Source organism: Aphelocoma coerulescens, chromosome 3, assembly GCF_041296385.1.
Source record: "Aphelocoma coerulescens isolate FSJ_1873_10779 chromosome 3, UR_Acoe_1.0, whole genome shotgun sequence".
Taxonomy (NCBI): Eukaryota; Metazoa; Chordata; class Aves; order Passeriformes; family Corvidae; genus Aphelocoma; species Aphelocoma coerulescens.
Genome location: NC_091016.1, coordinates 101,100,154 through 101,125,533, shown reverse-complemented (window position 1 = coordinate 101,125,533; position 25,380 = coordinate 101,100,154). Strand labels below are relative to the sequence as shown.

Genomic DNA, 25,380 nt, shown 5'->3' with positions numbered 1-25,380 from the left:
AAACAGAGGAGTCCTGCAGAAAGTATCTTAATAATATGAGCTCCTGCAATGTAGTCAAGTTCAGACTGGCATTACTTTAGCCACTTCCCATGGATATGAAAGCTGTCAGCTGGCACCATGCCAGCTGCAACAGAAGTGGAAAATGTCTTTTGAAACCTCCCACAAGCACTAACAGGTACAGATAATGTATGCCCAGTGACTAGGGCAGAGTCTTACCTAAAAATTGCATGGACCAGGACTTCTGTGACATTCTTCCTTCACTATAAAAGTTGACAAAACTTTTTGTGCAGCTTTTTCAGCAGTGGCAGCTAAGAAAGGGCCTGTTCAGGCTTTGCATTTACTGAAAATCAAGGCCAAAAATTTGGGATCCTGCCTGATTCTGAAAATAAATACAAGAAACATGATGAGCATGATTCCCAAAAGCATAGTGTGGACTGCTGCTCTGCAGACAGTAGCTACAGGAAGATTGTTGGCTTCCTTGAGAGCTCGCTGGATGTGATGGCTCTGGCTTATTGCTTGTCCTGCCTCTCATTTGGTGGTGTGAGTGGTGATGGCCTCTGTTTTGGAGCAGATGACTGGAAACAAGTATGGTTAAAATGGGGATACCAGAATTTGTAGAGATATTTATAGAGATCGTATGTGGAGCTGTGCAAGAAAGAAAAGTAAAAATTTGCCTCATACTGATCCTAAGCAGTTCATGAAAATGTTGTGATACTATTTCAGCGTGAGCTCTTGCAGAACAGAGCAATGCAACCCATCCTTCCTCAAAGTCAGGATCTGATCCTCAATATTGAAGCCAAAAATCTGGGGTCCTCCCTTGTGTTGGGAAGAGCCACAAGCTTGTCTTGATGAATTCTCCCGGAGAGACATACTTTTATTCAAGTCTGACAGGCCTGCTTTGATCTGGGAAGTGTTCCCATGTTAGTTGTTTGGAATATGAATATTGTATTTTTACAAAAACACTTTAATCTCATTAGTAGAAATTTTTATTATCAGGTTTATATTTAAAGAAGCAGAGACAAATATGTGGGGCTGTTGTTTTTGCGTCATCAGGTATTCAAAATAGGTGGGAATATGTTGGGAAGTCAACAGAAAGCTTGGACTGAACATGCGTAGTTTCCAACTAAGAAAAATGATAATGTTGCAAGAGGGAAACTCATGGGGTATCCACCCAAAATGTAACTGTTCCTGTAGTCTGTTGAGGAATGTCCAACAGAGAGATTCTGTCTGATTCCAAGTGGAAGTTATTGAGAGGTCTTATTTGTAGTGAACTGGAACTGCAACCTGAAGTCCTTACAGATCACTTCTGAGAGTGACTTTTACTGATTTTTTTAGCATTAGATCTATAAGTAAGAGATTTATTTTTTTTCAGTCTGGCTACCAACAAATGCAACTTTCCTGTTCTAGTTGGCAAAATTTTCATCATTTATTGCAAGTGAATTTGATGGTGCTGCCAGTCACCTTGTATTTGGTAAAAGTAGTGAAATGCTCTGTGGCTTCTCCAAAGGTAGAAACCACAAACTGGTACTCGTTGTTGCCTCCTTTGTTCTTTTTCATCTGCTGGGACCCCAAAAGGTGTTTGGATATGTTTGCAAATGCCTTATTGGAGCTTCAGTCTGCTTTGGGTAATAATGCATGTTGTTATTTGATTGAATAGGCTGGACCTATGTGCTCTGTATGAGATCTGTCAAATAGTGAGCAAACAAATACATATACTGGTGTTTTATTCTACTATGGTTAGGCTTGTTTGGGGAAAAATTTGAAGTCCCTGTACTTGCTGCAGGTCTTCTGACCACTAGAGTATGTGGAACCTTGGGGAAGTGCTTTCTTACAGTCTTACAGTGCTGTCTAGGAAACTGCCTAGTACAGCCAGTGAAATCTCTAACTCATCTTCATGTAGTACAATGATCAGAATGTACTTAGTGTCTTTTTTTTTTTTTTTTTAGCGACCTACTTACAATCTTGCTGCAATGCAAATTTGCCTTACTGTCTTAAATGGGGAAAGCAGCAAAAGCAATGGCAAATCTTTTACAAACAGCAGTACTTTAATGTTAGTAAGAAAGTTCTTACTAATGGCAGATAATAGACTTGAATTGCCTTGTGGTGAACCCTTAGTGGAAGTGTGTCTTCCTTGTGAATTCAGGTATCCAGTCTGTTTTTCCCATGGTCTGATGTATGAGTGCCAGTGTTCAGCTTCACTGTCCCAGGCCAGTGTTTGAACTTGCTCAAACTACTCATATGTAGAGTTCTGTCAGTACTTTTACTGTGCTGTTAAGAATTCTTCTGTGCAGACCTTCTATATTTTTATTTTCCTTTGTATTGCCAAAAGGAGTATTTTTAAGGGTCACGACTGGATGCTTGAAGAACATAGGCAAGGCCTTCCTTGGACCTTTTGTCTTTCTTCTTGCTTATGAATAGCCATGCTCCAAGTATATAAACTTCTTACTCTGTGTGAGCACTTCAGTCTGCTTTTCTGGCACTGTTACATGCGGTGACTGTTTTTTTTCTTGCTGGATTAAACCTACTTCTTTTAAGCCCATGCATTGTTTCAGGGCTTTCTAGAAAGATTTGTGACAGACTGCTTTAGGACTGGATAGCAGACTAGATATCCTTATATTATCAGTGCTGCTTTTTGTGTTTTTCTGTGATTTGTGTTCTCTTAACTCGTGGTTTGGTTGCTATCTGGAGTAAAACAGTGAATGCCAATGCATGGGAGATACTTAACCTAATAATTAGGTGGGTGCAGCTTGGAGCAGGACTTGTCCTGTTGGTTAGTGGAACCATTTGGAGAAACAAGTTACACCATTTAAGCTGTGAGTAGGAGTGTCTTTTACAGCCTTTCTCCATCTTAATGAGAGCAGGTCTAATTTCCTTGCCTATTCTGCACGGCTGTCTGTATCTAGAGCTGCCCAACAAGCAGGCATAACCTGTTCCTCCCAGCATGGGTAACATTTAGGAATTTCCCCTTGCTTCTAGGATTATTTTTCTTCAGTACTTACCTATTCATGTAGCACTCAAAACACAGGGGATGACTTTTTCCTGAAATTGAAAAATCAGAGTATTTGTACGTAAGGGGATTTGAAAAAATTGGGATGTGAGGCTTCCTAGGGCATGTCTTACAGTAATAGCATGAATATTCTAATGCTCAGCACCTTTCTTGTCTATATGTGTTCATTCTGTAGTGCTGGCTCCAGCCCACTGTAATATTGGCTTTTTTACCAGTAAAGATTATGATTTTAGAGATCTGCATAGTGCTCTTACGGCTTAATGTCTGGAAAGAGAAGAGAGATTGTGTCAGCTTTGTATGTTTATGATTTATTTGTGGTTCTTAGGCTTGAATGAGATCCAGGTACCTTCTTTGGAAAGCTTTTTATGTATCTCTAATGTTTAATCTAGCGTCGGACTCTCAGAACAGTGCATCATGAGGAATTGGCCTTAGCTGGAAAAACAGTCCTGTCAGCATGAAATACATACTGGAAAAAGACAGTTATCTGTCACATTCTGTAGGGGTAGCAAAATCACCTAATTTCTTAAATGGCTGAAGCAATGGGCAGAGCTTCACTAGTGTGCTTTAAATTATGATTTAAGACCTGCTGCCCACTGGCACACCAGACATCTAACTCCTATCCAGTTTTTAGCTTTCACCATTTTTTTAGCAGTCTTGTCTGTGCCTGGGAAAGATAAAGATTGCCAGATTACTTTTTTTTTTTTTGATATTAAGCTTTAAAGTAAGAGATTATTCATGACTGGCAGGTAGGGTATTTTGAAAGTTCCCTACATGGCAGATGAAAAAGGATTTCCTCCACCGTATGCAATCTTTATTATTCCCCTAAAAATATACAGTGTTCTCCTACTTGGACATGATCTCAAAATCCTGAAGATTCAACAAAAGATCACAGAAATGTAATGATTTGTAGTATCCCCATCATTCACAGTCTCCCTCTCCTCGCCCTTCCTTTTTTTTTTAAGACAACTGCACAGTCTGTGATGCAAGAAAGTAGGATAGCTTTATTTTAGCTTCAGAAACTTCTGATGTGGGGAGGGGTGAATTTCTTTAGATGTGAAGGATATTCTGATGCTGCTGACTGATGAGTCTGGTTTACCCCCAAGCTGCAAGCAGGCTGAATGGATCTGTGGACCCTTACTACTGAAAGGGAATTACCAGGTAAGCAGAGATATTTTCCTCTTAACATTTGCAGCTAGCAGGTAGAATGCTGAAATAGACATTTCATTATGAAAGTGAGCATAATGAAAAGAATAGAACAAATGTTGCTGCGCTTAGGAGCATTGTTTTGCTCCTAAGGAAGGATTTGTTGCAGGCATGCTTTTCAACAGTCGTGGAAACACAAATACCCAGAGATTTCGTGTTAGTTAGTCACTGAGGGTGGTGGTTTTACATATATATGTTTAATTCTAGAGGTTTTGGAAGCTTTCAGCAGTTTCTGAACCAGAATTTCTAATATTGATCATAGAAGAAGTAGCTGGAGAATAAAAGATCTTCAAAGGCAAGGGTGACCTGCTTAATACAGATGGTCCAGAAGCCGATCAGAATGGCAATCCTTAGAATGGATTCCTGGGCCAGTCCATGACTGTGGTTTTCTTAGTGTATGCCTGGATGTCTCAAGTGTAGATTATGCATCCGGTAACATCACACAGAATGGAAAATGTTCTTAAAATTGTGTGGAGCAAGACAATGTAACTGTCTTTTCAGGTTTAGCATAATAATGTCTGATTAACATAAAGTCTTACATGATACAACAGAAGTGACGGGGAGGCTTATCTCACAAATACATAGAAGGAGGACTATGTGTAGGTGGTCTGGCTAGGCTGATATAAATAGTATTAAAAACTCCTACTGTGGCTTAACTGAATTTAGTATGGCAAGAAATATTTACAGAGTTTGAGTAGGTAGAGAATTCAGTGTTAACCACAGCTGGTTGGTAAATGACAAAACTGAATGTTAAGAACGCGGAAGTTTATTTCAGGAACACTAGCAATGTAATAGTGAATGCAGTGCCAGCTGGCCTTTAAATAAGAGATGTTGCATCCCGTGTGTTACACAAGAAAAAATATTTAACATATATTTAGCAATATTTTTTAAAAGTGAAATAATTCCATTTTTATTGAAGTTGTTGAAGATTGATGTTGCATGAGTGGAAGATATTTTAAAAATGCAATTTTGTGGTAATAGTGAACTGGTTTAGCCTTCCCAATCCATTTCAATAATCTTGATAAGCAAATAAGAGAGTGTTTGGTTAAAACATTCAAAAGTGAACAGGATGAGCTGTAATTACTAATCTCTCTTTTCTTCTTAATGATGCCTTTGAAATTCATAGGAAGTTCAGTGTTCCTGTCCATTTTTTGGTCTTGTTGCCATGTGTGAGGGACTGAGTAAAACTATCTCAGCAACTTGAAAGCCAAGCTTATGTAGAAAACTAATCTTAATTAGCAACTTAGACTATCTCTGTAATATATTTAGGGACTTCCTTGGCCATAAACTGTAGAATTTTATTTTTAAAATTTGAATGTGACTTGTACTACTGGCCATGTATTGAGGCTTTCCCTCAGTTAGTGGCTGGTAAGATATTTATACTTTTTTATCCTGTTTTCACTTTTGGAAGACATGTAGCTTTTTATGAGCCAATTAACAGTATTGACAATTCAATCCAAGTAACTCACTATGCAAATGCACTTTCTCTGACTCTCAGTGTCTGTGCTAAGTCTAGGAGGACAAAATTATCAACTTTACTTTTTTGGTCCCTATTTAAAATCAGTCTTCAGAAGGAGTATTTCCCCACCCTAATTTGTGTCCAGTTCTCCCAGCTCTGTAGAAAATGACAAGTGTTAAGAACGTAATCCATAATTTCAGATTTTGTTACAAGAATTATTACTAGAATGCTGTTCTGCTTATCAAGCCTTAGAAGTAGACTGCTAAGGAAAGCCTCATGCCTTTCCCCTGAATGTTATACACTTAAATTTGAGAGGAAAGAATAATGTTTAATTTAGATACAAGTTACATGAAGTTACTTTGCTTCCAAAGAGAAGGAGGAGGAGGAATGCTTTCAATGATATTTCTGGATGAATGGTCTTTAACAGTACTGGTGAGACATAAGTTTCATCAAAACCAAATCTAGTTACTTTGCTTTCTAGTTGCTTTTCCAGCTTCCCTTATATTCCAAGGTAGAACCACAGGACTTCATGTGTGTGAAGATCAGTTTGTTTTGAAATAAGGAAGTGCCCTCAATTAGGAAATTAATACTTCCTGTAATTTCCAGCTCACTCTTCCCTGTTGTATGGTGTGGGCAGAAGGTCTGTTTTTCAATTCTGTCAGATAAGTTTTGCAAAAGTTCATCAGTGCTCTTTTTTGTCATTCACAATGTAAAACAAGTTTCTATGAGCAATGGGTAACAAAGGCAGGACTGTTGTACTATTTGTAGGTTACCATATAATGGATGTGAATTCCAAGGTTCTTTCATGGTAACTTTGTCTAATTATTTGCCAGCATTATGCAGTAGTCGGAAGCAAAATAAGCATGTAGTGTTGAACCTTTTAAGAAGGTGAGAAAAATGCATGCCTGGAGCATATAGACCACAAACTACATGGTTATGTGTTAAGAGACCCTTAGTAATTTCTGGGAGCTTAATCCTTCCCTATATGGCAAATACTGCTTTTGTTGCGTTGCAAATGTCATTACACCAAAAATCCACATGGAGGTCCTTGCTGGTTGTTCAGACACAGGGAAGATACGTTGCTGGCAGGTGTAGTAACTGTGGGTAAAATAAGGCAGACTCAGGGAAGAACTGAAGTGGTAGTTAACTCTGGAAAGGGGTACATGCTACAGGAGCTCTTGAAACAATCCAACTTCAGGCATCTAATTTGATAGAATGGGTTGGATTGGTTGGATGGGACCTTCAGAAATCATCTAATCCAACCCTTCTTTTGTGGGCAGAAACATCTTGCGTTAGATCTGGTTGCTCAAAGCCCTGTACTATCTGACCTTGGTTTCTAGGGAGGAGGCATCTGCAGCTTGTCTGGGTGTCCTGTTAGTGTCTCACTGCCCTCGTAAAAAAATTCTTCTCCAGACTGAGCAATGCCAGCTCTCTGAGTCTGTCCTCACAGGAGAGGTGCTTCAGTCCTCTCACCGTTTTTGTGCCCTCCTCGGGACCTGCTCCAGCAGGACTGTGTCTTTCCAGTGCAGGGGCCCTTGGAGCTGGGTGCAGTGCTCCAGGTGGGGTCTCACCAGTGCAGAGTAGAGTCACTCCCTCGATCTGCTGGCCACACTTTTTTTATGCAGACCAGGATGGTATGGTTGATGTAGGCTTGGGAGTTTGGAGATTTGGTCTTTACAGGGTCTGTGTGCAGTTGAGGAAACAGTCAAGAAAGAAGAGAGAAAGGCTTCTTTTGGGTGTAACTTGGAACAGGAGCCTACCCTGTTCCAAGTCCAAAGGTATATGCTGTACCTTCAAATACTTATAGTCTGAGTAAGTGGTATTTTGAGAGCTGGCTAGTTACTGATTAACCCTGTCATTTTCTTGGGGAATAAAAGCTGCTAAGCATCGGGTTCTCAGTGCATTGTTGATCTGCAGCTAGAAGCCTTGTGGGATGGGAGTAGCTTACTAGGATCCTGTCAGATGAGTGACTTGTCATCTGACTGGTGTGTCCTGGGGCAGGGTCATACATATTACTGGTAGTTTTATTTGGCTGTGGGGATGGGCTGTAATATGTTTAAATAGGGCTAATTTCATGCATTGTTCTGCCATTGTCAGAGTACTACAGTTACCTTATCTCTTGGAAGACCTTTGAAGGGACAGAAAACCCGTGTTCTTCTTCTGCACAAAAAAAAGACAGTAAATTGCCTCGTTAGACTTCTTTCCTTCCCAGTTTAGTGTCATGACAAATGTTTTAAGGTGTATATGCTGTATATCCAGGCAGGGTATCTAAGTACCAGTAATCTTCAGATGCTGGCTCAGTGGAGTCCTTTGGAACTGGTGCACTGGCCAAAATGTGGACTTAATCTCTGATTTCTGTATGCTGCATCCTTGAGCTGTGTTTTGAAGTCATTGCTGCTGCTGCATAAAAAGTGTAATACCAGACCATAGTCGGAATCTATACTGTGTTCTCACCTTACCTATCCTTATTGTGCAGGACTTTCTCTTGTTCTGTATAAATCTGGGGACTGTTCCTATTGTCCTGCGTTTCATTTTGCAGTTTTACAAATGTAAGGAAAAATTACATTTGGGATTTTTTTATTCCCCTAACCAGCTTGAAACTTGCTGGAAAGGGTGCAGGTCAGGCCATGGATTTCTGCAGGTGCTTTAGATCTTCATCTCTTCCAGCTTTGCTTCCTTATTTCCCAAAGCGTGTATTCTTGTCTTGCTGGCTCAGCTGTGTGCTGCTTTTAACATAAGGTCCAAAAGTGTAGTTTTTATTACTCAAGAGAAGGGCGTTGTTCAGTTTTTATTGACAGAGCATCTTTAGCTTTTATGTCGGTTGCTTTTGTCATCTATCTTCATTTTCTCCTAGCTTTTCCCACATTTCTCTTTCCACTTCTGTAATTTTAACTTTTTCCTTTTTCCCACAAGGAAATAACGTATGTCTTATCATGCCTCCCAGTGCTTCTCTCAGAAACCTTTGCTAGTCTCTGCCAAGGGCTTGGATCCTGCTAGTCTTTTTGCAGGGACTGGGATAGAAATGGGGTGTAGGGTGTTGCTCTTAAGGCTGACTTTCTGTCCTCATGGGTAGAGGAATATGCTGCAACTGTTCCCCAAGGTTAAAGTGCTAGGATAAACTCATAGCACTTCTGTATTTTATAACTTTACAAAAGATACTACATTTAATGTATGCTGTACTCTGAAAATGTAGTTTCATCCAGGGTAACTAAGGAATGTCTCTCTGTCTGTTTTTTTTTTGTGTGGTTTTTTTTTTGGTTGGTTTTTTTGGTGGTTTTTTGTTTTTGTTATTTTTTGTTTTTTAACTTCAGTGATTTTTTTTTACCTATTGCAATGAATCTCTGTTGTTTAGAGAGTCATCTGTCTGTGAAAAGGTTCTTTTGTAGAACATGGTGGTGCTGATAATCTCATTGTAATCAATCCAAACTGGCTTGCTTTGGAAGAAAAAGAACAGGCTTTGTTTCTGGTTTTAGTGGATGATTCTAGTCTAACCCTTGTTTTGGAGTAGACTGCTGCAGTTGATGAAGGAGTATTTGTGGTATTCCCTACCTGTAGATTGTGTTGGATTGCACATTTCTCTCTCAAATCCTGACAGGAATGCTCGGGAAAGACACTTCCAGCATTTATGTGTACTTTGTTGCTATTAGTTTTGTTCTCAGTGATTGATTTCACATTCTCTTCATTCTTCTAGCTCACACAACGAGTACCAATATCTACAGTTACTGTTGGTAGAGTGCTGAACAAGTATATCTGGTTTATACTGAAACTGACATTTTTAGCCATGTTGTACCTTTAAGTTCAACTTGGTTCCACCCTTACACCCGAAATCATCTGGAATGCTGGGATGGAAAACGTATAATTATTTTAGTTAGCTTCATCCTCTGCGTGGTTTGTGTGTTTCCTTGTGCTCAGTAATTTCACACACATGCTCAGTGTTCAAGGTGTGTGTGGTAGCTTTTGTAGTGAGAGTCATTACAACATTAATGCTTTTTACAAAAAAAAGCCAGTATCTTCTGTCAGTATCTTCTGATGGTGGTGTTTTTTTGTTTGTTTGTTGTTGTTGTGTTTTTTTAATCTTGTTGCTGTTTTGTTTTTCTTTCCCCTTTAGACTATAAATTACATTTGCTTGTGCATTTTCTGTTGGTTTTTTTTTTTTTTTTTTTGGGAGCAAGGAGTGTTTGTTGGAAAGCAGCCTGCAATGCTCTGTGGTGCATTTGAATTTCTAAATGCAGTTGGTGAACAGCTGCTGATGGAGCTGTCTTTAGTGTGAGTAAATTAGACTGCTGTTGCCTTTGTGTTTTATGGTAACTTCCCATGACTGATTTTTCTCTACGAGATGGAGATTAGAATTAGGGAAAGAAATCGATAAGGTATGGCTTGCTTTACTTCTTTTCAGGGACTTTAGAAATACTGGACTGACAGTGCACCTGTAAAATTAAGGGCATAGGGAAAGAAGAAATTATTTCATTTAGTATATTGTGAAAAATAGCTATTTGTGGCTGAGAAGAAGAAGGATTACACTTTCTGGAGAGAGTGTTACTAAGTCAGAAAATATATTTGAAAAATAACAAGTCATGTAGAATTTTTCCTGCAAAAGACTTAAAATTGTGTTTCTTAACAAAACTTAAAAAAAAAAAAAATTAGTACACATACAATGTGGTAAGAACCTGTTGGTAAATGTAAGGATCAGCTATACTTCTGCTTTTTAATGTATTGGAGATTAGTGCTTCAGTACATCAGCATGTCTTTTATATGCTACTATTTTATATGATAGCTGTCACATTTTAGGTTGCAGCACATAGATTTGCTGGGAGTCATTTCTGTTACTAGTCAGAATGTAAGAATAATAAGTCACGAATTTCCTTCCATTTTCTGACCTCTCTAACAAATAGATCCATCTTAAACATAGTATTTCACTCTAATGATGCAGCTTTGCTGGTTTAAACTTCATAGACTTAGGTCTCTGTATTGGTGGGATGCCTAATTTTGCTTATTGGGGTCTGCTTAGTTTGGATTTGTACTCAAGACCTTGTAAGAATTCAAAAGGATAAAGGAGTGTGGGGCAGTATCTTTTCTTTTGTTCCAGGGTAGAGTTAGGGTTGTGAGCATGCTGTGGGTGCGAGTAGCTGTAGAATGAATAAACCACTTCTCCCTCAGAAAGCTGTGTCATGAGAGATGAAAATGTAATCTGGCAGGTGGCCGACTCCCACAAGAAGACAACCTGGGCTGGGACTGTGGTGGGCCACAGTCCCTCTGCAAAGTGTGGTTGGATGCTCGCAAGGTACCCACAAGGGCACAGCTGCCAGTGAGTGCTCACAGCGCTGCAGCACAGCTGCCTTCCTTGCACCTTCTTGGCAGCTGTACTAGCCCAGGGGTTTAAGGGCATTTATTCTGTGTTGGTTTGGGGATCTGTGTTACTCTCCTTGCTGGGTTATTTTTAAGCAGGATCAGTTTCCTGAGCTGATTCACTGGCCTGCCCCAGTCTAATGATATGATGAGGCTGGTTAACATGGTGGTTCCAAAGTTCTTGCTGTTGAACATGCTTTTCTGATAAAGATTTCTGTTCAGCCACAGTCAAAGTGGTGTCTGAGGTAAGAGAAGAAATTAAGAGATTGCACCATTTTACTCATCAACACTTCAGCGTGATGGGGAGGGAGATAAGTAGATGTGGGGTGATGTGTAAACACAAGATTGCAAGGCAACTTGGAGGTGTGCACATCCTTTTTGTATTCTCTTGATAAAAATGAATCATGGACCTCACCTAATATAAGCTTGAAGACAAAGTGGAAAATTCAAAGTAAGGCTGAAGTAAGTTTCTAGAAAACCTGTAAATGCAAACATAATGGCAGTCTGTGGGCAGCAGTGTGGGTAAGATCAGACCTACACACCTTTTGCAGAGAAAATGGTTCTCCATCACCCCTTTCCTCTCCCCCTCCACTTGTTTGGTTTTTGTGAGGGTGTTGGATACCATGTCCCACCTTGACTTGTGTTTTATAGTTTTAAAATTTTTATGTGTGAATTTTCTCTTGTGTTGTTGGAATGATGGCTTGCTTATTTCTGTCAATGATTTTGAGTGGCAGTAGCAGAGTTATTCTCACTTATCTTTTAATTGAATTTGTAATAGACTTCTACTAAAGTATCTTTGCCTATATTTTAACTGTACTTCTGGAGGAATACAGAACACGTTGGGTAAAATGCACTTCTTTTATAAGCTGGAAAGGGCTGCAGAGACCGTAATCAAAGGTCCTGTGAGATTTCATTCATTGTTTTTTGAATGCAGTATGAAATAGGCACATGAGATAAGGATTTATTTTTCAGGCACCATCAAAAGTCAATCCATGAAAAATCATCTTTCCGGTTTAGTCATTACAGTAGTTCTGTTGCTTTTCCCTGCTTTGATAACTGTATTGAAGTTGCAATGTGAAGATTTTTCTCTTTTTTTTGAGGCTTAAGTTTTATTGAGGTTATCAGCTGCTTTTTTTTACTGGAGCTTAACTAATTATTCTGTAATTTGGTAAGCTGGTATTGTTTGAGATGAGAAAATATTTCAGTTTTATGTAGTCTCAATGCATGGAATTGTTTTTGTGTTTTTTTTTTTCCATAAGGTGTACAAATTTAGAATTAACATCTGTTTCAAATTTAGTGGAATTCTTGTTTTTTGTCTAGATTTTATTCAAGGCCTTCCCTGCATACCAGGGCAAAACATAATTCTGTTGTAGAAAACTCCTTATTTGCAGTCACCATATCTGATTTTCATTTTTCCCTGGGATGGTAGAGGATTAGAGCAGATTATAGTGTTGGGATAATGTCTGACTCCTTGTGTTCCATTTAGTCATAAATAAACCCCTGAGAAATCTGAATGTTGCCATGGTGATGTTAGTAAAAGCCTGGGATATGGGGTAAGTGAGCCGCTTAGAAGCAGAATGTCACTTAGAGTAATGAGCACACCGTCATTAGGACAGTGATGGGTTTACCTGGTGCTCTGTAACTTTGGTAGCCCATGCCAGATTCTGAAGGCAAGTAAGTAAAAGCAATTCAGATTTAATATACTCTGTTTAGTAACTTGCAGCTACAAACCTTTTAACAAATGGAAATTTGTGTTTTATGTGTTTACTTTCTAGCTTTAATTTAAGTATCACAGAGAAACAAGCAACAACTTAGTCTTTCTATTCTGCTTTTCACATGGTGGTCTGGTTTAATTAAAACAAGAAGAATCAGTTTATAGCAACTTCTTCTAAACTGTGTAAATGCACACTTCTCTTCTTAAAATGTGGAATATAAAAAATAAGATGGTATTAAAATGTGGGATTTTTTTTTTCCAGTCTTTATAACCTGGCTTCACTGGAACTGAGAGAAAATTTGCTGACATATTTACCTGAGTAAGTCACATCGCATGTGTTTCATTATATTAACATAAAATATTTTTATTCTTAAAATCTGCTCACATAATGAAACTGAATGACAGCTAGAAAAAATATTCCAAGCCAGCTGACAATATGAGATACACCCTTCTTTTAGCAGCATCTACTTCCATCCATTACTTCTAGTTGTACTTGATTAGTAGTAGCAGGAGCCTGCAGTCTGCATGGATTGGCTTTGTTCTATAAAAAAAGTATCCTGTATGAAATACAGCAGCACCAAACATGTCCTGCATGCATTGAACAAGCCCATCTGCAGTGGAAGTGCTGGTTTGGGTTGTTCTCATGATGAGATTTTGCAGCTCTGAAAGTAGGGCAGTAATATCTCTGAGATTTTCACTCTAGACCTTTATAGCATTTAAATAAGTGTTTGTATTCAGGGCTGAGTAGCCAAAAGCTTCTAAACCTGGAGATGAATCCCTTGGTAGCAAACTAAGGCCTTCTGATGTCTGACTTCACCCACCGTGACTTCTGGAGAAAAAAGTTATCTGTGCTGTCTGTATTGTGGCAGAGGAATTGGTGGTCTTTTGTTAAACTAATTTGGTATCTTATACTTTGGGGATCCTTTTTGTCTGCCTAGAAGCAGCCTGTTCTTTCTCTAGTGAAGGAGTTTCCTTCCTTCATTATCTGGCTGTTTCTTGCAAGAGTTTTGTTGGCTCCTGCTGTGCTTGTTTAGATAATCTTAATAGGTACTGTAAAAGATTTAACCTGTTTTAATCAGAATGTCTTCCCCAGTTGCTTTGGGGTCATTTTTTCCTGTCAGTCTACTCAGTGCCTTGGTTGTGGCTGTTGATGGCAGTGAGCCGCAAGACACTTCAATGTCAGTAGTCAGAAGATAGGAACTGCTAGCTAAGTTTGGCCATCCAGTGTCAGAATGAAGCTATCACAAATGCTGACAGTTTTATTGCTCCTGGAAAATTCTGGCTGTCAGTAATGTAGTTGACAATTCTTTCTGGTTTTTGTGCTGCTGCAGCTTTGGGGAAAGTAAGCAAGAGCTCTACGACAGCCTGATTTTGAAGGGCGGCCCTCTGTTGTCTGTTGATTCGAACTTCTTTTACATCCTTTTGCGCTTCCCTGTATTTGCAGTCTCAAAAACTGAAGTATTTCAGAAATTGATGGATCATGTTGAGAAGATAAATGATGGATGTTGAGTCTTGAGTCACACAGTTATGTGATCACGGTGGGGAATTTTTATCCAATTGCATAACTGCAAATTTCCCCTAAAAGTAAATCTAACTAACTGTACTAAAGTATGTGGCATTTGCTACCCCAGGGGACTTACTGTTAAAATAAAAAAAAGGTAATGATTTGGTTGCCTATACTAAGTTTTAAGTTTCAAGGGCATACAGTTACACTGACAAACCAAATTATTTTTTCAGTAAGATATTACTGCAAACAGTCTGTGTCTGGTAAAATAACTGTCTGCTTACACTACATTGTAATTTGAAATTCAAGTTTCAGTAAAATGAGCTTATTCAAATACATGGGGTTTCTGTTGCTTTAGTCTAATGTGGTTTTGTTTTGACTTATCTCATCTCACAGATCACTTGCCCAGCTGCAGCGACTAGAAGAACTTGATTTAGGAAACAATGAACTTTATAATTTGGTAAGAGAGCATGCCACTGAAACTGCACATTGGTCTTGTTTTATGCATCATTTAGATTAAATAGGTTGTAGGATGTCCAAAATGGAAGAAAGAAAAATGTATGGAGGGAGAGTCTTTCTATAGGTGCAGATGAATTTTCACAGTGAGCTGGTGCTTTCATATCTGCTTAGTCTTGTTCAGTACAATGTCACTTTACTCGAGAAACTGGAGCTGATCTCTAGAAAATGGCCCAGCTTTTTTTATGGAAATAAAAAGGAGTGGAGGGACACAAACTCTTGTCTATGCTTGCAGTTATAGTGGCCACATGGACTTGTGTCAGAGGATGGTTGGGCTAAGGGGTTGAAAGTTCCTACATTGTCACAGATAAATCTACCAAAAATATATCTGTCATGTCCCTTAAGGGGGCTCAGGTGAATGTTGGATGGATTCTCAGTAGATCAAGGCTGTGCAGGCAATTTGTTAGTCCATGCCAGCTTATTAAGCTATAGCAGTTAATTTGTATGATGGAGTTTCCAAATGCTTATAGTCACTACTTCTAACCAAGGTACTTCTAAATAGTGCTCTCAGTAAGAATTGGGTTGCTTAGACTGTAATTGTTGGGTAGCTGTTTGTTTTTTACTTGAAGCTCCTATGCTACTTAACTTCACTGCTTTTTATGTTATAGCCAGAAACAATTGGTGCACTTTTCAATCTTAAAGACCTTTGGTTGGATGGAAACCAATTAGCTGAAATACCTCAGGTAAAAATGAGCTCTACTCATACTGTTTTGAAGATGCTTTTAAAAGAAAACCTTTTCATTCATTCCTAAAGGGAAGTGCTTTAAAATGGAGTATTTTTTCAGTCCCCTTTGCCTGGGTTTGGTTTTGGGTGTGTAAGGGTTTTCTCTTAATAAGTTCCTCTGTAAGGGATTGGCCATGATGCTGTATGTTGTCAGAAATTTTCTTTTAAGCATTTTGACAAAGGAATTGTTTCCTAATACGCACATTGTTCAGTTTGTAGGATGACACATCCTCTGTTTATAGTTCTTGCCCTAAGATCAGGGAGCCATTAGTTGTCTGAGCTAACCCTCACCTTGTGTATCTATCTGAATTTCAGTTTTAAAAGTTTTGAGTATGAATTTTTTTTTTTTTTTTTTTTTTGTAGTCATCTTCATCCATTTAAGCATGATCTTTGGAAGAAGTACAATAATGGAACTGTTGCCATAAATAGAAATTTTGGTGTATTCAGGCAAATCCCCCATCTGACATCAGTCACGGGATGACGGAACTTAGCATTTAAAGCTTACAGCACTCTAAATTCCCTTTCTTAAGAACTTTTATAATATGTGGGATGGTTCCTTTTCCCTCTTTTTCCTTTACAGCCAAGTCAAAACCTGTTTTTCTCTGTTCCTCCTGCAGTTTGCTGTTACTTGCTGTATGGATCTCATTGTCAACTGTGTGTCTTGGAAATCAGTTACAGTTCAATGGATTTAGTTCACTTGTTTTTGTTGGTTGGCCTAGTAATTTTTTAAGTAGAGGTGATAGTTCACAAAAGGTCAAGTGTGACTTCAGCAGCCATTTTTGTTAAAATTGACCATTATTGTGGTCAGTGTCCAAAGGGTGAACTTGTAGTATAAAGGGTATGTGTTTAATGAAAGATCCTCTTGAGAGGTAGGCATTTCAAAAGTAAAAGAACTGATCTTGTAACTTAGGATCAAGGCCATTGCTGTATGAAAATTTCATATATGTAAAAGTAAAAGGCACTTCTTAGTCAGCCATTCTGTTCTCTGAAAGGTGATTTGGATGACTAAAATGAGATCTGTTCTCAAGTGTGTATAGGGATGTCTGTGTGCATGGGGAAAGGGGGGATGCTCTGATAGCTAATAAAGTCAAAGGTATTTCTCTGTCGAGTGAATGGGTTGCCATGGTAAAAAAATTAAGTAGTCATTAATAATAGTAGATGATGGCAGTATAACTTGGCAGTTCAGATATGCTTGCCAGAGCAACACCCTCAATTCCTATTTCTACATTTGTTGTAGCTGGGAGATGTGAGGATATGAAATCCCTAGATGTCATGGCATGTTGCTGTAGCAGCCAGGAGAGACTAATCCTAATTTGCCTAGGGTTAATTGGGAGGGGTAGACTTTAATTATGTAGTGGTTGATAATCTGCCATTCTGAAAAAAACAACTTTGCAGTCTTTACTTGGGGAAAACTCCAGGTTTGGCTGGTGCTTGCCTGGGTATGCTTGGCATAGCTTGCTTGACTACTGAAGCCAGTTTAATAGTTAAAACAAGAAACCGTGACTGAATCACTCGGTTGGTTTATCACATGTAAAGTGTAATTATTTACTTTTTTCTGCTTTTAGAGGTCGTACAAAGAATGGCCAATTAAGAGGTCATACAGATAATTGTTTTTCTTTGTGGAACTTCATTTTTCAAAATACTTTCTTATGTGTTTGGGCATGACTTAAATTTTTTGTCTTGTATCGCAGGAAGTAGGAAACCTGAAAAACCTGCTTTGTCTGGATGTTTCTGAAAATAAATTGGAACGCCTTCCTGAAGAAATTAGTGGTCTGACTTCTTTAACAGACTTGCTTGTTTCTCAGAATTTACTTCAGGTCTTACCTGATGGCATTGGTAAGTACAAGATGAACACTATCGCACAGAACCATTTAATCCACCATAACTGGAAGTCATTTGCATTTTTTAAGTCTTTTTGTGCAAGAGATGAGTTTATCTCAAGTTGGTTTTTTTTTATTTTTGCTTAGTATGAAATACATAGCTTTATTAATGCTGCATTTTAATTGTCTGCATAATGACTCCCTCATAATCCTCTTTCAGTCTTCACTTGACACATCCAAAACAACATAAAAGTTAGTATGTCCCTTCAGTTCCCATTGTAGCCATGTCACCATCAGAACTCTTTAACAATGTAAAATTGTAGCTTGCAACATGCTGTGGGTCACTTGATAAGACTGGCTGAAAGTATCCCTACAAAAAATACAGTATTTTGAATGGCAGTGTGTGTTTATCTTCATTTGGACAATGTGATTAATCCTCTACTGAACCTAGTGGAAGGCTGTTTGCCTCACAGCCCATTAATCCTTGCCTTGAGGATTCCAGCTAAAACTGTGTCTGACCCCTTAGACTGGGTTCAGTAACTGAAGAATGTTTCCTGAAGCATTACCAGTGCCTTTTTTAAGGTGTTTGTTTTTACCTGTGCAGTAGTTGTGACAAGTAGTCAAACAAGCATTTTTTTCTCTACTCATCAGCTGTTTTTCTGGAAATTTCCATTTGTAAGAGTACACCCTCTCTTTTAGAGGATTCCCTCCCACCTCCCCCCCCCCACCAAAAAACAAAATAAAGGTGTAGGGGAAGGAGGACTTGTGAATGTGGTTTAACCACATTTAACATTTGGAAAAGAGTGGTCAGACCTTCCCCCTTTGTATATATTCTATATAAGGCTAAGAAAAGTTTCTCTAGGAGTTAGACTTGGGGGAGTGGGGTGACAGCTGTGGGTCCTACAGCTGCCTGTTTGTTTGACAGAGAGTTGTAGCAGCCCTCTCTGATGACCTGTGCTGGCCAGTACAGTTGTTGTACATCAGAAATGGAGCTGTAGCTTCCGAAAGTCGGCAGCCCATGCACCTGGCTAGACAGAGCTTGTTGGCAGAAGTGAACCTTGCTGGTCTCTGTGGAAGCTCCTGGGAGTTGCCCAGCTGATCACTGAATTCTTGGTGGATTGGTGGATCTGTAGAGCTCTTGAAACAGGGCTCTCACCAGTGCCAGTGGGTCAGGTCAGCTGTGGCCATGTCTCGCCCAGTCTCCCGAGCTCTGATGGAGCTCCAGCACCCCCAGGCAGCCTGTGCCAGTGCTGCACCACCTCCCACTGAGGAAGCTGCTTCTGATGAGCAGCTGGGATCTCGCACGCTGCAGTTTGCAGCCATTACTGCCTCACCTGCCACTGCAGAGAGGAGTTTGGCTCTGTCATGTCTGCAACTGCCCTGCCAGTGGTCCTGGGCAGTTTCTAGATGCTTCCTTGGCTGTCTCTTGGTGGGAGTCAACAAAGTCAGCTCCTTCAGCCTCAGCTCATATGTGCCCTGGCCATCTTGGTAGCTTCCTACTGGACCCCCATCACTTGAACAGGGGAGTTGAGGGGTAAGACAGGACATCACATGAAACTGAGAATGATTTTGAAGGTGTGGTTTCACTAATTGCACATAGATAGGATATAGCAACTTCTGTTGATCTGCTGGCTGTAGTTCTCCTAATGTAGTCTAGTTGGTGTTTGTTTCTGATGAGAGCTCACTGCTCTTTAGTATTCAACCTGGTGCTCAGCATGGTATCCATGTCCTTTTCAGCAGGGCTCTTTTTATAGCTGTCGCTTCCCAGCCTGTGCTGGTGCACAGGTTTACTCTGTCCGGGTGCAGAGCTCCGCACCTCTCCGTGCTAAACCTCAGGTTTTTGTTTAGGTTGCTGTCTTTTTGTGTGTCTGACATCTCTTCATGATTTAGCATCATAAGTGAATTTGATACTCCAGAGTATTACAGCTGTTTTGGAAAGCACAGGGCTGGCAGGGAGGTGTCAGCACCTAGTGTTGTCTCCTGAATTCTCTATCTTGGGCTCTGCCTGAGTCAGCTTTTGCACCAAAGACCATTCTTATACAAAGGAGTAGAACAAAGAGAGTTTTCTGCGCTGAAATAGTGTTTTGTTCTTCCTGAGAAGGTCACCTTCAAAGAAGTTTGACTTCTCATCTAAAGAATAAACTTGGGTTTCATGTCTGACTAACTAGGTTCTCTGTTAGGACAAAGAGACCTTGATCCTGTTTGGGTTTGGGCTATCATTTCAGTGCAAGATGTTCTCACTGTGTCTGATTAGGTGTAGGTGATCTTCTGAACACTTCTTTATTAATAAACATTGTATAATTGAGGAGCAAACAGATAATTTTCACTTGTTTATAGGTGTTTGGGTAGACACATCCTTGATATTTACATGGGATATAATTCAGATTGTAACTTTATTGCAGTTTAATATGCTTAAAGATTGGATATGAATATTGAATATTAATTCAGTCATATTAAAACTTGCAAAAATAGTGCAAGCACTAAGTGAAGCAGTGCTTGAGTTCTTTTATTTCACCTAAAAAAAATTTTCGTTGTTTTAGAGGATTTCTAGATGTTTTGCAGCAGTAAAAATTAATGGAATTGAAGGTATTGGAGGATACTAGACTAAAAATCCATGTTGTTCTTTCTGTCCAGGAAAATTGCGGAGGCTCTCCATTTTGAAGGTTGATCAGAACAAACTGATTCAACTAACTGATTCAATTGGAGACTGTGAAAGCCTTACTGAACTAGTTCTCACAGAAAACCAGCTGCAGGTAAGCATGGTCATGGCTGCTCAAATGGCAGGTGGTAATAAGACCTGCTGTTAAGTGCTGAATCACTTAGCTCATTAGGTTACTCACCCTTGCTACTGCTAAGTAGTGCATTTTCTTTAAATGCATCTTATTTCTTACCTGTTAAATGAATGCTGGAGATCAAGTTCTGTGTAGTAGCAATCCACCCTTCAAATGCTTAAGCAGTTACATATTCACTTCTGAGTCTTTCATGACCAGTGAGAGAATTGGAGCCCGTGGAGTGCAGGTATCACTTACTTTGTTGTGGTTTTTTATGCAGGGGTTTGTGTTGTATTGCATTATTGCCAGTTTTTTGCTGTGCATTGTCTGGATCTGGATTCAGTCTTGCTGGGACTGAATAGAAGGCCTGAGCTCTGAAGAGCTTGTACTACTTGCTCTGCTGATCTGCTCTAGCCAGGTGTTAAATAACGATATGTGGTCAATGAAAATAAAATCTCAGAACTCCTTCTATTAGGTGTTTTCTTCCATTATTTTGAAACTTCATGTGACACTGACACTTGGAGAGTAGCTGTCCTTAAATAAACTAGGTTTGAGCATTTCTTGTGCTTGGTTGAGTTAGAAGCTTAAGACTGTTGAAAAGATGCCTCTCCAACAGTCAGTTTATAGCACCTCAGTTAGGAGACAGCTGACCAAGAAGCAATTTTAGGAGTGTAAAGTTAGATAATACACACATCATACATACATGCATTCTGTACACAGCTGTTGTGTGTCTATTGTCATGGTGCAGAGATAATTAATGAGTGAATTTGTGTTAGAAACTGACATTCCTGGACAACTTGTTCTGCAATATAAACCTTTGGATCTTCTGGAAGGTCTGGCAGTAATGAGGATTAACTACATTTCAATTTTGAAAGTGGATCAGACTATTAATAAATTATACAAGCGAGTTAAGTGGTTTACCCTGACTCTGTGTATTTACAAATTCTGTTTGTGTATTATTTTTTGTTGGCGCAGTCGTTGCCGAAGAGCATTGGAAAACTAAAGAAGCTGAACAATTTGAATGCTGATAGAAACAAATTAACATCTTTGCCCAAAGAGGTAAGTTCTGTGCAGATGAGATTGTAGAAACAGAAAACTCTTGATTTCAGATGCCTACAAGAAGTAGCAGGCAACTTTGGTCCCATGGGTATTCTTTCCAAACTGATGAAAACCAGAAACTTGTCTGCTAGATCTGAACTGTGGTGATTTGGTGGCTTGGAAGTACAAAATGTCTTTGTAGTTGAACAAAAAGGCTTGGTTCTGATTAGCGTGTTACTAACTGGGATCTAATGAGTTTTTAACTGCTAATTCCCAGTGTAGACGTCAGATCCTGCACTATTTGAAGACTTGGAGTTCTGGTAGGGTGCATGCAACACCAGTATGTCTCTTCTGAATGTAGTATGAAACTACTGCCACACTCTTCCTCACCTCACTGCTGTGACCAATATCAAAGGGAAAGTTTCATACTCTGAAAAGTGGCTCAGTGACTGTCTTGACAGTCTTTTTGGTTTTGGAGATCTCTGGACTACTTTTGCCCTTAAATATAAGGACCTGACGTGACCGATACCTCAGATTTTGCAGCAATGAGCACTAGGACTTCTTGTCTGTTGTAACAGTATGTAGAATGAAATGAGGCTAGAGTTTGTGTTGTGGAACTAAATCTTATTGAAGGCTTTACAAGTTTAGTTGAGGCGTAAATTGTGGAAAAAAAGTTGGGAAAGCAGCATCCTATGACTGTAGCATGGGACTATGAGTTGGTTCTGTTTGTACTACTTTTTCTCTGTGATTTTTGTCCAAGTAATTCTCCCTCTTAATTTTCCTATCTAGTGTGTGGCTGTGAGCTTGTAGCTATTATTCTCCACTTTCAGTCACCTAAGGAGCAGGAGGGTTATGTACTTGGGTGACAGCCAATGGATGGAAATTGAGAGGAGTATCAGCTCTGACTTGCTTCCTTATGGAGCTTGGACAGCTCAAGAAGGAGGTATGAGAAGAAAGGAAAGTGGCAAGGAGATGGGGAAGAGCTGAAGAAGAGGGATCAAGCAGGGGCAGCTGCAGTGCTGTGGCACTGGCAGCAGCAGTCAGTGTCCTGGTCTGAGCTGCCACAGGCCAGTCCCTAAATTGGGGGAAGGTGAGGGAGGAGATATGTTAGTACTGCAGCTTTTCTAGCAGAACAGTGTCTTCTGTGCGTGGTGCTTCTGGTTTTGAACAGAGAATTGTTACAGGTCTTACCCAGACAGGTTGCATGATTGCTAGCAAGAGGCAAGACCCTGGGAAAACTATCTGGGTTGGTATGGGATGGCAGTTTTCATCTTACAATATGCTGAGTTGGAGGAAACCCATCAAGATCATGAAGTTCAACTCCTGGCCCTGCACAGGACAGCCCGAAGAGTCACACCATATGCCTTGAGAGCATTGTCCAAACACTTCTGGTACTCTGTCAGGCTTGGTGCTGTGACCACTTCCCTGGGGACCCTGTTCCAGGGCCCAGCCACCCTCTGGGTGAAGAACCTTTTCCTGATATCCAACCTAAACCTCCCCTGACACAGATTCAGGCCAATCCCTCAGGTCCTGTCACTGGTCACCACAGAGAAGACATCAGTGTCTGCCCCTGTGCTTCCCCTCACAGGGAAGCTGTAACTGCAATTAGGTCTCCCCTCTGTTTCCTCCAGGCTGAACAGACCAAGTGACCTCAGCCACTCCTCATACAGCTTCCCCTCAAGGCCCTTCACCATCTTTGTTGCCCTCTTTTGGATGCTCTCTAATGGTTTAATATCTTTCTCATCTTGTGCTCATTCAGCAGAAGACTTCCCATGTCTTTACAAAGGCCTTTAAGGTAATACATAACACAGGTATGGTAAAATACCTGTACTTGAGATTTATGCAGTTTTATGTCTACTGCACCTTTGAGCAGAATTGTTCTGAGTTTAGCATGGAAGGTTTTACTGGTACACTTTATTTCCAGGTTGGACATTAATATCTTATGTAGTGTATAAGCACTTTTCTCAGTTAATGGAATACGTGGTATTGGAGGTGGTGCATAAGGGCAATCAATGTGGCTTGGAAGAAGCAGGGACAGGAGCAGGTGAGAGGAGAAGGCTCAGCTGCAGAAGCAGGTAAAGCAGGGGGAATATGGACCATGTCTGTTTGGGGGTATAGTGGGGTCAAGAGCTCAGTTGAAAACAGGAGGGATTAATACTGAGCAAGATACTGAAGACTTGGAACCAGCAACATTTTTCAGAGGTGGAATGTGTTGCTCAGTTGGTGAAGGGGATATCCAAGGGTGAAGTGAAGAATGAGAGTGTGTCTAGAGAACTTCAGTGCACATGAGAGAGAGGGAGGGAGGGGGACCCCTGCACAGAAGTGGAATGAAGTCAGGGCTGAGCCTGTGTTTGGAGAAGGTGAATAATGAGAAAATGGAAGGTAGTGTCTGGAATGAGGTGAGCTGGGGAGTTGTGGAAGTCCAGGAAATACAAATGAGAGAGGGTGGTTCTCAAGGGAGCTTGGCAGGGAAACAGAGGAAGCAGAGCTCTTTGGCTCCCTATCAATGACTTTGAAATAGAATTTTTATTTTTCCTTAAAAGGTGTTCACACCAATGTGTCTGTCTCATCAGAACAAGTGCTTTGAAATTACATGTAATGTAAGATTTTATGTTTTGCTCTGTGGATATTTAATTTTTTGTTATTTAATTTTAAAGGAAGTCAGCCCTTTTCTAACTGCAGGGTCATCTCACCTTTGATAAGTGCATTTGAATTCCAAGATGGTAATGTTACAAATAGAAAGCATAAACAACTGATGGCAGTGGTGTGCCTCAAAAATACTGTTAATATGCTTGTGTTGCAGAACCTACTTCCTAGCTAACAAGACTTTTCTGTTTCAGTTTTTCAAGTTTCAGTTTGAATTCCTTGGGCTACAGCTGTGCAGTAAAACATTTTTCCTTGAATGTTTTTAGAGTGCCTTCTTACAGTGCTGAAATGGTAGTTTCAAAAACAAAGGAATCTGCTGCTCTCTGCTCATGTTCCATCTGTTCTTGGAGCTGGATTTTCTTGGTGTAGTATTTTACTTAACCAGCAGCATTTTGCTTTAAACCAAACATGAAGATTTCATAGCATACATTTTCTGCTTAAAATTCAGAGGAATTAAGTGAAGAGTCACATTTCATGTTTCTAAAAGAAAAATGTTCCACATAACTGAGTGCACAGGTACAACAAGTACTGTTTGCTGTTATGCAAAGCATCAACAGGAGCAGCTTTAGGGGGCTGATAATGGCAAAGATTCCAATTCTGAGTTTCCCTTTGGATGGCAGGGAGAAACAATTTGGTGTCTTCGGTGAAATGTTCAATTTCCATTTTTGTTCTCATTGTTACTGACTTGGAAAAAAAATACAAAATACATTGGTAGTGCACTTAGGGAAGACAGGAAAATGTGTCACCCTTTTACTGTCTGTTGGAAGGCTCTGCTTGACAGTGAGAAAGTATACTGTGTTTTCTGTTTATTTTCATCTTAAACTGATTAACTAAGATTTAAAGCCAGGCACAAGCTTCTGTCAGAAGTAATTTTCAACAACCCTGCCTGCTGTGTGTTGCTTAAGATGTCTCCTGAGACGGTATGGCAAAGACTGGGGTCGTGGACATTTGCACATCAAAGTTGGTATTTGTACACTGGTTCTCCCCTTGCAGAAGTAGAGTATGCAGTGCAGATATTTTTCCTCAGTATGTTTCCCTCTTTTCCTTTACGTGTTTTTCTTACCTCTTCCATTCTTTCTCTGCCTTACAGAGTGCTAGAGCAGCTGTGTGCATGTGGTCTTCGGCCCTATAAAACATGGATATGGGACAGGCTGTTACTGGTTTCTGTTGGAGAGGGACAAAGACACAGTCGTGTGTGTAGAAAAAAAGTGGAATTCAGCTAGAGAAAAGAGTACTTGTACCCAATACTGTACCTGCTTGGTGTTGCTGTCATTTCATCCAGAATTATTCTAGTAGCAAAGACCACTTTTATAGATAGGACAGTGGAAATTATGTGCCTGCTTTAATGTAGCCTGGTGAGATAATCTCTGAGTTCTAGCTTTTCTGTGGTAGTGTGTGTTTTTTGGGGAAGGGAGTAGAAGGATGTTGATTTGGTTGTGTTTTGTTAACAGTTGGATTTTGAGTCACTGTGTTAAACTATTACGTTGCAAGATGTATTGCGAGGCACATTTGTAAAACTGTTCCTTATCTTTTGGTGTAAAATTTCTTGACTTGGGATTGTTGAGGAGTTTGTATGTAAATACACCTTCAAGGTTTCCTGGTTCAAAGGTTCTTCTTTATTGTGTGCTGATA

At 39.8% G+C, this 25,380-nt stretch overlaps 1 protein-coding gene across 2 annotated transcripts in view; it reads left to right on the top strand.

The window, feature by feature from the left end:
* LRRC1 (leucine rich repeat containing 1) overlaps positions 1-25,380 on the top strand; it is a 70,610-nt gene that overhangs the window by 34,485 nt on the left and 10,745 nt on the right. For both annotated transcript variants that reach the window (XM_069011423.1, XM_069011424.1), the window contains exons 5-10: positions 12,992-13,048; positions 14,630-14,693; positions 15,358-15,432; positions 17,165-17,309; positions 19,928-20,046; positions 21,040-21,123. In XM_069011423.1, the coding sequence (XP_068867524.1) occupies positions 12,992-13,048; positions 14,630-14,693; positions 15,358-15,432; positions 17,165-17,309; positions 19,928-20,046; positions 21,040-21,123 (544 nt within the window). The remainder of the gene's footprint in view (positions 1-12,991; positions 13,049-14,629; positions 14,694-15,357; positions 15,433-17,164; positions 17,310-19,927; positions 20,047-21,039; positions 21,124-25,380) is intronic.